The sequence below is a fragment of the Narcine bancroftii genome, chromosome 1, assembly GCF_036971445.1.
Source record: "Narcine bancroftii isolate sNarBan1 chromosome 1, sNarBan1.hap1, whole genome shotgun sequence".
NCBI classification, from domain to species: Eukaryota; Metazoa; Chordata; class Chondrichthyes; order Torpediniformes; family Narcinidae; genus Narcine; species Narcine bancroftii.
Genome location: NC_091469.1, coordinates 69,196,076 through 69,209,120, shown reverse-complemented (window position 1 = coordinate 69,209,120; position 13,045 = coordinate 69,196,076). Strand labels below are relative to the sequence as shown.

The window sequence follows — 13,045 nt, the reverse complement described above, 5'->3', positions numbered from 1 at the left end:
CAGAAAGAGAGATGAAGAGATGTAACAAGAATAAAGAATGACGACAAACTACATATAAAGGAGGAAAAATAATGTATAAGTAAGAACTAAAGGAGGGAAGGAAAAGGGAAGAAAGGAAGTAAAGAGGGGGGAAGAAAAAAGAGGGTGAGCTTTGTTATATCTGAAGATAAAAGTCTTTTCTGGAGGGGGTTGGGTGGGAGAGAATGACAGTCACTGTGAAATCAGTTGACGTTTGTGAGAGGGTTCGCAATCTAAATGGAGAGGGGAGTTGTGATTGCCCGGCAAGGGATAAGGGGCAAATCAGAGAGGGCGAGGGGAACATTTGAGGTTAAGGGAATTTTAGATGTGGGAGTGGTTGAAATATTTTATGTTTTAGAAGTACTGTCATACAGTGCGTTCAAAAAAAAAAAGAGAAATGGATATGGGGAATAGGGGAAATGTGGTGGTGAGGAAGCGGAAATGAGAGGTAAACAAAGTATGAAGTGGCCATGTTGAACTATATGACTATAAATATTAATGGAATACATAACCAAGTCAAAAGGAAGAGGCTATTAAATTTACTGAAAAAAGAAAAAAATGATATAGCATTCGTGCAGCAAACACATCTAACTGAAGTGGAACACAAGAAATTAAGGAGAGACTGGGTAGGGCACGAAACGGCTGCATCATATAATTCAAAAGCCAGAGGAGTAACTATATTAACAATAAAAATGTACCAATCAAAATAGAGGAGGAAATAATAGATCCAGTAGGGAGGTATATAATGATAAAATGTCAGATATATTCAGAATTTTGGAATTTGCTCAATGTATATGCACCCAATGAAGAAAATCAAAAATTTATGCAAGATATCTTTTTGAAGATTGCAGATACACAGGTGAATATACTGATAGGAGGGGACTTTAACCTTTATTTTGGCTCAAAGATGGACAAAACTGGATAAAAGACTAGCAGAAAGAACAAAGTAACCAAATTTATGTTTAAATCGATGCAGGAAATGCAACTTTTGGATATATGGAGGAGACAACCCCCAAAGGAGAAGGAATACTCATATTATTCGGGTAGACATAAAACATACTCAAGGATAGACCTGTTCCTGTTGTCAGCCCACATCCTAGGGAGAGTTAGAAAAACGGAATATAAAGCTAGAATGTTATTGGATCACTCACCCCTGTTATTAGCAATAGAGCTGGAGGACATCCCACCAAGAACGTATAGATGGAGATTAAACTCCATGCTACTTAAAAGACAGGATTTTAGAGAATTCATTGAGTAACAAATTAAAATGTACTTTGAAATAAATACGGAATCAGTGAAAGATAAATTTATACTATGGGATGCAATGAAAGCTTTCATCAGAGGGCAGATAATAAGTTATGTAACTAAGATGAAGAAGGACTACAATCGGAAAATAGAACAGCTGGAAAGGGAACTAGTAAGTACAGAAAAAGAACTAGCAACAAGGGAAGATACAACAAAATGAAGAGAATTGGCAAACAAAAAAATAAAATACGAAACACTACAAACGTACAAGGTGGAGAAGAACATAATGAAGACAAAGCAGAAGTATTATGAACTAGGAGAAAAAAATTCACAAAATACTAGCTTGGCAGCTTAAAACAGAACAAACTAAAAGAAGGGTACTGACATCAAGGAAAAAGGACAAAAAATTACATGTAACCCAACAGAGATCAATGAAAATTTCAAGGAATTCTACGAGCAATTATATCAAACTGAGAACGAAGGGAAAGAAGACAAAATAGATGAGTTTCTAGCTAAAATTGAACTACTGAAATTGCAAGAAGAGGAGCAAAACAAATTGATAAAACCATTTGAAATAGAGGAAATACAGGATATATTAAAAAAGCTACCAAACAATAAAACACCGGGAGAGGACGGACTCCCAATAGAAATCTATAAAACATTTAAAGACTTATTAATTCCTCCTCTCCTGGAAGTAATGAACCAAATTGAAGAAACACAAAACATGCCAGATTCATATAAAACAGCAATAATTACAGTAATACTAAAGACGGGGAAAGATCCACTAACACCAGCATCGTATAGACCAATATCTCTACTTAACTCAGATTAAAAGATAATAGCTAAACTATTAGCAAACAGATTGGCTGACTGTGTACTAAAAATAGTAAAACTAGATCAAACTGGATTTATTAAGAAAAGACGAACAATGGAAATATCTGTAAGTTAATCCATGCAGTACAAGGAAATAAGACGCCAACAGTGGTGGTTGCTTTAGATGCAGAGAAAGCCTTTGACAGAGTAGAATGGAATTATTTATTCAAAGTACTACAGAGGTTCAACCTAACAGAGAAATATATTAATTGGATTAAAGCATTATATAAGGGACCATTGGCGAATATCAAACCAATTTAAATTAAGCAGGTCAACTAGGCAGGGATGCCCACTATCCCCTCATTGTTCGTGTTAGCTATAGAACCCTTGGCAGAACTGTTAAGAACAGAAAATAAAATAAAAGAGATAAAAATAAAAGAGAAGGAATATAAAATCAGTCTATTTGCAGATGACGTCATTGTATACTTAACAGAACCAGAAATATCAATAAAAGAATTACATAAGAAATTGAAGGAATATGGAGAAGTATCGTGGTACAAGATCAATGCAAATAAAAGTGAAGCGATGCCAATGAATAATGCGGATTTCACAAAGTTTAAGGGAAAATCATCATTTAAATGGCAAACACAAGCAATCCGATACCTTGGTATTCAACTAGATAATAATCTAGGCCATCTATACAAATTAAATTATCAGCCATTAATGAAGAAATTACAAGACGACTTAGAACATTGGAAAGATTTACCACTAACACTGATAGGAAGGGTAAATTGCATTAAAATGAATATCTTCCCAAGGATACAATACCTATTTCAATTGTTACCAATTCCCTTAACAGAGAAATTCTTCAAGGAACTAAAGAAAATAATAAGGAAATTCTTATGGAAAGGAGGGAAACAGAGGATAGCGCTAGATAAATTACCAGAATGGTAAAAACAAGGGGGCTTACAGCTACCAAACTTTAAGAATTATTATAGAGCAGCAAAATTAAGATACCTATCAGATTTTTATCAAACAAGGGAAAAACCAAATTGGATCAGATTAGAGCTAGATAAAATAGGGGAGAAGATACCAGAACATATATAAATGGGATGAAAAGCTGGTGCAACATAGAAGTTCACCAGTACTGCACCATCTGCTCAACATTTGGAAGAAGATTCATGTAGAAAGGAAAAAAACAAATTACCAACTACCAAAATTATTATTGACGCAAAATCAACTCTTCCCTTTCACAATAGATAACCTTTCCTTTAGAGAATGGGAGAGAAAAAGGATCAAAAGAATAGAAAATTGTTTTTCGGGAAATAATTTATTATCTTTTGAACAAATGAAGTACAAATATGATATAACTCACAGTACTATGTTTGCATACCACCAACTGAAAACCTACTTGAAGGACAAACTGGGAAGCAGCTTTGAATATGTGATTACAGACACTATGATAAATAAAAGATTTATAACAAACATGTACATCAAACTGCAAGAGAAAGAGAACGATGAAATAAGCTGTGAACCCAAACAAAAGTGGGAACAAGATCTAAACATAAAGATAAAAAATGAAAAATGGGAAAAGCTATGCTCCAGAACCATGAGAAATACAATAAACATGAGGTTACGCATGATACAATATAATTGGTTGCACAAGCTATTTGGCTTGGCTTGGCTTCGCGGACGAAGATTTATGGAGGGGGTAAAAAAGTCCACGTCAGCTGCAGGCTCGTTTGTGGCTGACCAGTCCGATGCGGGACAGGCAGACACGATTGCAGCGGTTGCAAGGGAAAATTGGTTGGTTGGGGTTGGGTGTTGGGTTTTTCCTCCTTTGCCTTTTGTCAGTGAGGTGGGCTCTGCGGTCTTCTTCAAAGGAGGCTGCTGCCCGCCAAACTGTGAGGCGCCAAGATGCACGGTTTGAGGCGTTATCAGCCCACTGGCGGTGGTCAATGTGGCAGGCACCAAGAGATTTCTTTAGGCAGTCCTTGTACCTTTTCTTTGGTGCACCTCTGTCACGGTGGCCAGTGGAGAGCTCGCCATATAATACGATCTTGGGAAGGCGATGGTCCTCCATTCTGGAGACGTGACCCATCCAGCGCAGCTGGATCTTCAGCAGCGTGGACTCGATGCTGTCGACCTCTGCCATCTCGAGTTACCCCAAGTCCAAAGCCCGCTGCGCAGCTCAGACGGCAAAGTCCTCCTCAGCGACAAGATCTCCATCCTCAACCGATGGTCAGAACACTTCCAATCTCTTTTCAGTACCAACCGCTCAGTCCAAGATTCCGCCCTGCTCCAGCTCCCTCAACAGCCCCTAAGGCTAGAGCTGGATGAGGTTCCCACCCTGGATGAGACATATAAGGCAATCGAACAACTGAAAAGTGGCAAAGCAGCAGGTATGGATGGAATCCCCCCAGAAGTCTGGAAGGCTGGCGGCAAAACTCTGCATGCCAAACTGCATGAGTTTTTCAAGCTTTGTTGGGACCAAGGTAAGCACAAGCTATACACCATGCCCAAAAAGTTAAATAAATGGGACCCAACAGTATCAGATAGATGTTTTCGCTGTAAGAAGGAAACAGGAACAACAGTACATGAAATTTGGACATGTGAGAAAGTTGAAAAGTTTTGGGAAGATCTAAATCAGGTATTAAATAAAATCACGAAAAGCAACATATCAAAAAATCCAGAGATCTTTCTTCTAAGTAATATAAGAAGTAAAGAACTTGGCCTCGATTTGGATGAAGCTCAAAAAAGATTTAAGCCTTAGCTATACAAAAACTGGAAATCAGAAGAGAGCCTGAGAGTACAGCATTGGAAAAAATATAAGAAATAACGTCACAGTATTCGAACAAATTTGGGAACCGTACATGGAACACAACAGAGAAGTCCTACCACGGACCTCCACCTCCTAAAATGACAGAATGAGAAGAAGACGAAATGAACTGACCAAGTAGATGACAATTTTCTTGTTTATTTTCATTGTTTGATGACATTGTTTAATGGGTTTAATGTGTTGTATGTGTTGAACGTTTAGTGGGTGGGAAGGAGGGGGGAAAAGGGGAGAAAATGACACTGTGTATATTCAAGAGGGAGATGTTTGTGTGTATTTTGGTTAATATGGTTCATAGTGTGAAAAATTTAAAAGAAGAGTACACTGTTTAAAAGGCAAAAGAAAGTGCAAAATGTAAAATAATTTGGGGGAAAAAAACAGTATTTTAGTCTTTAATTATGTAAAGTTCACTTCAATCAAGTAATTTCCGTAACTCATATTTAAATTTGATCGCTGGTGCTATAACAGTGTTGTGCTAACCGTTTCAATGTCATAACTAACCCCCCCTCCCCCCCCATCCCCACGTTTACAGATAAAGTCTTACTAATATACTTAATACCAATAAAGATTTCGACTTCTACTTGGTAGAGATAGGAAGACTCTTTGCGATAGTTGCCCCAAAGGTGAGTGGCATCAGCTGGCTCTTCATCCTGGCCACTAGCATTTTATTCAAACACCGCTTTATTGAAAATATTCATACTGCTCCTGTATCTGGGCCACAACCAGGACACTCCGCTGGCTGAATGTTTGTGTGTTGCTTCAGAGAACATTTACTGCCACAATTTTAAACTTTTGTTTAAAATTTTATTCTTATTTATTTCCACAATTTTTTTTTACCAGTTGTTTGAGTGTCCGGTTGATTGAATGCCTGATAATGGGGATTTTGCTGTATTGCTTCCTGTAAATTTAGAAGTACATAGTTCAATTAAAATTCTTCATTGCAGATTTTGATCCTCATTAGATATTGCTCAGATTTGGTCCTTTAATTTTACTCTTTTACCACAAAAAAGCAAGTGAATGAACAGCAAAAACAGTAAAATCAAAAGTGAGCAAGGATGGTAGGAGATGGGATTTGGGGGTGGTGGTGGGGTGGGGGGGGGGGGGGTTGTGCAGAGGGAAATGTAAGTATTTCTTCAAGCAAATATGTTAATTTTGGATTAGTGCATCTGCTAAAATGCTAATGGTTGCTTTTTGTTAAAGTGAAGTCATTGCTGAACAGAGCAGAGTTTTGAACTTCAGCTAATTAATTTTTAATGATGAAATGCACAGTTGTGTCCATGTCCCCATGGTGACAGTGTGGGGATATAACTTGTTGAACCTATTGCAGCTCATGTTGTCCCTGCAAAAATATTAGTGCGAAATGTAGTTCAGAGGATTGATTACATGATGATTCCAATTGAAGTGTCAAGAGGTTGCTGGAACCAACAAGGATGAGGCATGCCAGATGTTTGTTTTCTGAGTGCCATTTTACACTGGGGTTTCTCCCTGATTTGGAAATGATTTGAAACTCTAAAACAACCAGAAATGTCCACAATGCAGAATGATTAGGATAGTACTATGAGAAGAAGCAGGTTCACATTTTTGTGTGTGTTTGAATTGAACTAAATCAACAGTTGAGACCCTGCTTATGAATTTTGAGCACCAGCCAGCCTCATTGAAAAATGTACTTTTATGGATATTACATTAATAATTAATTCTCTGGTAATAACAAATGAATAAGCTGGTCCTCTGTTCAGCTGACAGCTCGGAGCCCTGAAGCTGCATCCAAATATAATATAGGCAGACAAAGTTGCTGGACAGATACCAAATGTAATTTAATGCACACAAATGTGAAATTATACATTTTGAAGAAAAAAAGAATCAGGTTCTATATAAATTACTTGGTATGAAAGAATGGGAATGTGAGCATTTGCAGGGCTTTTGAAAAAGACCCTGTCGGGAATAATTGATGGATTTTTATGAGCAATATTTTGACCAGCACTGAATGATTTTGAAATATTTGAGTGTGTGGTGGGGGAGGGAGAGGTCATTTTAAAAAATTGTTGGCGCGACTTGAAGGTAACTTCCAAATCTTAATTTTAAAAATCTTTGTAACTTCACCAGTGTTCTGGATAAAAATGCTCATATTCATGTTAATTATCAGTGTGACAAAGGGAGATATTTTGTGGATGTTTTTCTCTTTGTTCTCAACTTGCATTTTACCTACATTATGCATTCATGCTGAAACACTGTATTTAAATGTGGTGGTAGCAGGAAGTAATTATCATGAAGTCATCATGTAAATCTGTTTCATTTCAAAATCTTTGCAAATGAATTGCTAAGCAGCTCTTGGCTCAGTGTCTGGTTGCACAGTTTGGCATCTTCTAACCCAAGAGTGTGAAAATAAAATTTATAGATTGCAGAAAGACTTCTCGTATGTTTGATCTGAAATGAAGCAGAAATCAGGCTAATTAGATTTATTACTGATTGCTTAACAGGATGGAAGAACTGCAGAAGATCTTGCTAAAGCTGAGCAGCATGAACAAGTTGCCAACTTGCTTGCCAGGCTTAAAAAGGTAACACACATACAAGAAGTAGATCTTGACTATGGCATGTGTTAGCACACCTTTTGTGAATCATTTGGCAGCTTGTATTAACTTTGTCAGTGGTAATTACGCGAACAGATTCCTGTGAAATGGTCAGGCAATCAAGCTAGAAATTCCAGTTCAGATTTCTGGTGCATTTTAAGATGTGTGCCCTTGTGGCTCTTTGACATTGGAGATGGGGAGACTGAAAGAGAAAGCAGACCTTAAGCTGTGACTATCTGCAAAAGCAATGATGTCCTGAACGGAACATTAATGTAAATTTACCAGGTGTATGGTGCCAGCTTCGAGCACAAACAGGCATTATTGTTGTTTCTTCCAATTCTTGTTGCCTTCTCTTATCAGATGCCAGCACTGGCAGCTTTTGTCTTCTAATTGCTCATTCGGTTCTCTGTGGCTTGACATTCTCCACCTGACCCATTGTTCTTGCCTTTCTTTCTCTCTCTGTCTGTCATGCTTCACCAATCCCACACGAGCCTCTCCCTTGCTCCTCCACACTGCCCTCTTTGTACTGACTTTTCTTTTTTCTCCCACTGATGCTGCATGGTCTGCTGATTTCCTCGAGCAGATTGTGTTTAACTTTATTTGGGTCTGAAGAAGAGTTTTCCAAACTTCATAAAAGTGTTAAATTATTTACCTTGTCTAAATGTAATAATACTTCATAGCTCACTGAATAATTACTGTATTTTGCCTCTCTCTTTCTCACATGGGAGATTGTTCTCCTGCTGCAGATGCAATTAAAATTGAAAGATTCTATAATCATAACCACTCTAACTAAAATAAAAGTTTGGAAGCCACAAAATAAAGCTGTACTTGGATTTGATCAAAATCAACAAAGTGTACATTAACATTGATCATGAAATATTGTATAGAAACTGTTTTAAGAAGCATTTCATTTTGTCCTCTTGTTACAATGCAGTTAAATCCATCCATCTTAATGGACAGGGTGCTAAAATAAAGTACTTGCATAAATGCACTGTCCACAGGAGGCAAAGAGATATAACTATAGCATTCCTATCCACATCCACCTAAGGCCTCTTGATTGTTGACGATGCTCGTCCCCGCCCCAATCTTCCTTCACCCCCTTACCTTCTTATTTAGTCTCCTGTCTGTTTTGCTTGGAGCTTGATGAAGGGCTCAAGCCTGAAAACGTTGGTCATGTTCACAAAGCCAAGCCATGATAAAAGTACCCTATTTGACCTGCTGAGTTTCTCTCGCAATGTGTTTTTAATTCAATCACTGCATCTGCGGACTTCTGTGTTTTACTCCAATGAACAATATTATTTAGAATCCCTGATTAACATCATCCTTTGCTGGAATTTTTTTCCAGCAAATGATTATGACTGAAAAATAATGGTGCTTTTGATGCATATCTGTCTGTGTTGGATCAGAAGAAAGAAACCACTCCCTCTAGAGGCAGTGTTTGTATTGGCTGTTGAAGTTTGCTTGCACCATTTCATCCTCTGTACATCCTTATAGGATTAAAGGATTTCAAAAAGAATTTAGCTTTGATCTATACTTGTATTTTGAAATGTATGCACTCACTAATTTTAATGTTTTTTTGTCACATCATCTTTCGTATTTCAACAATGTTGTTCAATGATATGTGCAATAATCTAAAATATATAGTACGTTTCCAATTATCTGAAATGCTCGGAACCGGACGTATATCGGTTAATTGCATTTTTTTGGATAACTGAGGAATGGCTTTAAGCAGTCCAGTAGCATCAGTAGGATATTTGTATCAGCCATTGCCAATCCCCAACACCTCCCCACTGCCATCATCGAACCTGCCCAGGAGCCCAAGGTCCTTGCTCCAATTACCCCCCCCACACACACACACACCAATCCGACACCATCGAAAAATCCCCCTCCCCTTTGATTTGTTATGATGCCAACTCTGGGGGCAAGCAGAGAAACAAGTACAGTGTAGGGTAAAGAAGAAATGGAAAGAGAGAGAGGAGAGAGTTACCTGAAATGAGGACAATCTCCCCATGCATTGCCTGACCCACCGACTGCCTCCAGTCGCTCACTGATGTTACCAAACTGCGCTGGCAATGTTTCAGAGCCCTACACGAGCATGTCGGGTGAATTTTTTTCCAAATTGTGACATCATGTTGCTGCGAAAAAAAATTGGATAACTGGGAATTTCGGTTGAGTGGTTTTTGGATAATTGGGAATGTGCTGTACCACGATCACTGCAGTCTCTGATGACCACCCCCCGACCCCCTTCACACTCCTGTGAAAACTGTCAATCAATGTATCTCTCTTAATTCTGTTGCTTTGCTTTAGGATACACACAGAGGAATTTTCATTCAACAGCTTAGGCCTTCTCAGAATTCCCAGGTCCGAATAAAGCTCAAATTATTTGGACACTCGGGTTCAGGAAAAACAACACTTGTAGAATCTCTTAAATGTGGACTTCTCCGAAGCTTCTTCAGGAGACGCAGACCAAGGCTATCGTCAACCAATTCAACCCGTTATCCTCCTTCCCCATCATCATCAAAACCAACAGGTATCATTAACCAATCTAAGTTGTCATCTGAAGGGTTGATATAACAGTGGTGATTTCCCTTTGAGTAAAAACACCGTCTGTATTAGTTAAGCATTCTCATTTTGAAAGAATGTTCTAATTGACTGGTCAAAATTAAATATTATCTCATTTTATTTTATTAAATTGTATTAATAATCCAGGCAAGGCTGCTGTATTCAGTATCTACAATAAGGTTACACCCAATTGATGGTGGTATTGATTCTGATGGAGCTTTTAAGTTTATTAATATCTCCATTCAATTAATTTGTGATTTTTTTTTGGTCTTCATTTAGTTGTATTGTTTTCCTTTTCGTTTGAACATTTTAGCTAATGTCAGGAAACATTCAGTAGGGAGAAAAAGAAGAACTCCACACAATTTTCAATGGTCAGCTTTCTACCAGTTAAATGCTAGTAGATGTCACACCTCTACTTTCTCCTCTGCCTCAGCAACCCTACTTTTGAAGAAATCTGAGGAGATTTGGCATGTCATCAAATAGTCAAACTTCTAAATATGTCCTCTGGAAAATGTACTGTCTGATTGCATCATGACCTGGTTTGGAAATTCAAATGCCCTGGAAAGCAAAAAAAAAACTGCAGAAAGTAGCGATCCTACTTCTGACCATCACAAGCTCCAACCTCTCATCCATTGAAAATATCTCTGTGAGACAATGCCTCGAGGGCAGCCAACAATGTGAAGGACCCCTGAACGCAATCTCTTCTCACTTGTCGTTTCAGGTAGAAGGTACAAAAACCTAAAGTCCAGCACCTCCACAACTATCAGGCTCTTGAAACTCCCTGTATTACTCTCACCATAAACTACTCCAGGACCACCAAAAGATCTGTCTGCACTACTGAAATGTTAATTTTATTTTGTTGCACCAACTGCAACTATGAATATTTATTTACTATCCTTTAACGCATATTTTCTTTTTTCTGTCTTGGCATATTGTGGTATTTTAACTTTCATTTTTGTCGTTGGTGTATCTTGCATTCCTGTTTGGCTGCTGCAAGTAAGAATTTCTGTGCATTGAACATGTATAATGACATCAACTCACATTGGCCCCCAAGACAGTCAGGATCAGCTAAACTACTTTCATGTATTTTATATAAATGTTGAGGAAAAAAATTTCAAATCTTCTAAATATTGCTTGCATAGAAATGTACACAAAAATTGGTTTTACCATTTGACACTGTTAAAATTTTGTAACTTTCTTCATTGCTTGAGGCCAACCTTTGTTCTATTAATGGCTAGATTTTCATTATTCTTCATGGGCATAAATGTAATTATGACTGATTAAATTTGATCAGTATTATAATGGCTTGAAGTTGTGCACTAAATATTGGTTTCTGGTATAGCAGATATTCTGTGTGATTTCTTAAAAATAGATGAGAGGAAGTTAACAAGAGTAATAAGAAAGTAAAAATATGTTTGCCTTTTGATCATGACCTCTTTTGAGATGGTTTTTATTTGACTTTGGCTTAGTTCGTAGTGACATAAGGAAATGTTCTAATGCTGCCTTGTGAATTAGTTATTTACGTGTGCAAACCTATTTTAAGAGAAACTGGGGAACAACTGATAATGGAAGGTTCAATTTTTTTCATTTTCCTCCTGCCTTCTCTCCCATATACCATGACTGTTCAACTACAATGTTTCTACTGACCAAAACTTTGCATTGCTCTCACGAGCTCCTCGTTCCAAGTCATCGCTTTTTGCCTGCAGGGAATATTGGTCAGTGATCACAACTGGTTCATCTGCAGAGACCAAGATAAGACCAAATCTGTCCATTTGCAATCACCATGGATGTGCACTTGAAATGGAGTTGCTAGAAAAGAAAGAAAGCATTGTCTCAAGAGGATAAAGTTGAGTCATCAAAGCCACTTTCACTTAGATTAACAGACATAGAACATTGAAGTAACATTTTTTTCTGCTCCGAGATGTGCGTGTTCCAGATAAATTCAAACAGCCGTTAGGAGTGTGGGCTGGTTTTACCAGAAAACAAAAGTCACTTCCCCAGGTGTCTTATCAAATGCATCATGCCAATTTACAGAAGTAAAGGCAGGGATTGATGTAAATGTTCAACAACCAACTGACAGTATATTTGCTGAAAGACAGTAACTGGTATAGCCACCAGGCAACTTTTATGTGCGTGAGTCAGTTTTCGCTGCTTATGGCTGCAAGTCTGATTCCCTTATCCAAAATGAAAACTTGTAAATCCATAACCACCAGAATTCACTCAGTCACCAATCTATCTCTAAATGTGCCAGTCAATAGACACATTTTGTGATGTCATTTTTTGAGATAGATATTTGTGTTGCAGGTGGATTTTCTCATGATTTTTTTTTACACTCCCCATTTTGTTTCATGATCGTGCATTATTCCAATACTTGTACTATGTCCAATACTATGTTGCATTTACTTTGACACCAGTTTAATTTGGAGTCTGATCTTATCTTGCTGCCAACTTGTTCTCTCTCCTCCTGGCATCAAATTCACAGAAACAGCTTTACAAGTTTATCATCAAGGGTGCAGTGCTGCCAGAGCTCACCGGAGCACTGCTCCAGCTCCGGCACCTTCTTGTTGCTGTTTTTAGTGAGCTCTGGCACCTAAAAAAATTAGCCCTGTACTGCACTAGCGTTAGACAGTCAAATCTACCAATAAAAATGCCAGCAATCGTTTAGGATATTTGCTCTCTTGGACTTCAAGAAAATCTACTGCAACACAAATGCAGATTAGTTCAGTATTTACAGCCTGCATGACAAGATCGCTTTTTAAAATGGGCACAGTCTGAAATGATGGCCTAAGTATCTAATTGTCATTTTGAGGCCTGATTGCAACAGAAATCCAATGTTGCAAATGTAATTTTGTAACTCTGGGATTTGCCACCTGCACTGTGGTCCAATCATTCCTGTGAAATGGCAACAGTTGTTGCCTGAATTTCCAGTGTTTTAAATGACTCAACTGCATAAAATAGTATTTAAAAAGTCAAAATTTATTCATGTGAGTTGGCACCTCATGCC

The 13,045-nt window shown here is 37.9% G+C and overlaps 1 protein-coding gene across 6 annotated transcripts in view; it reads left to right on the top strand.

Moving 5' to 3' along the window:
* Positions 1-13,045, top strand: part of dapk1 (death-associated protein kinase 1) — a 262,641-nt gene that overhangs the window by 194,985 nt on the left and 54,611 nt on the right. For all 6 annotated transcript variants that reach the window (XM_069929540.1, XM_069929535.1, XM_069929546.1 and 3 more), the window contains 2 exons: positions 7,390-7,467; positions 9,787-10,009. In XM_069929540.1, the coding sequence (XP_069785641.1) occupies positions 7,390-7,467; positions 9,787-10,009 (301 nt within the window). The remainder of the gene's footprint in view (positions 1-7,389; positions 7,468-9,786; positions 10,010-13,045) is intronic.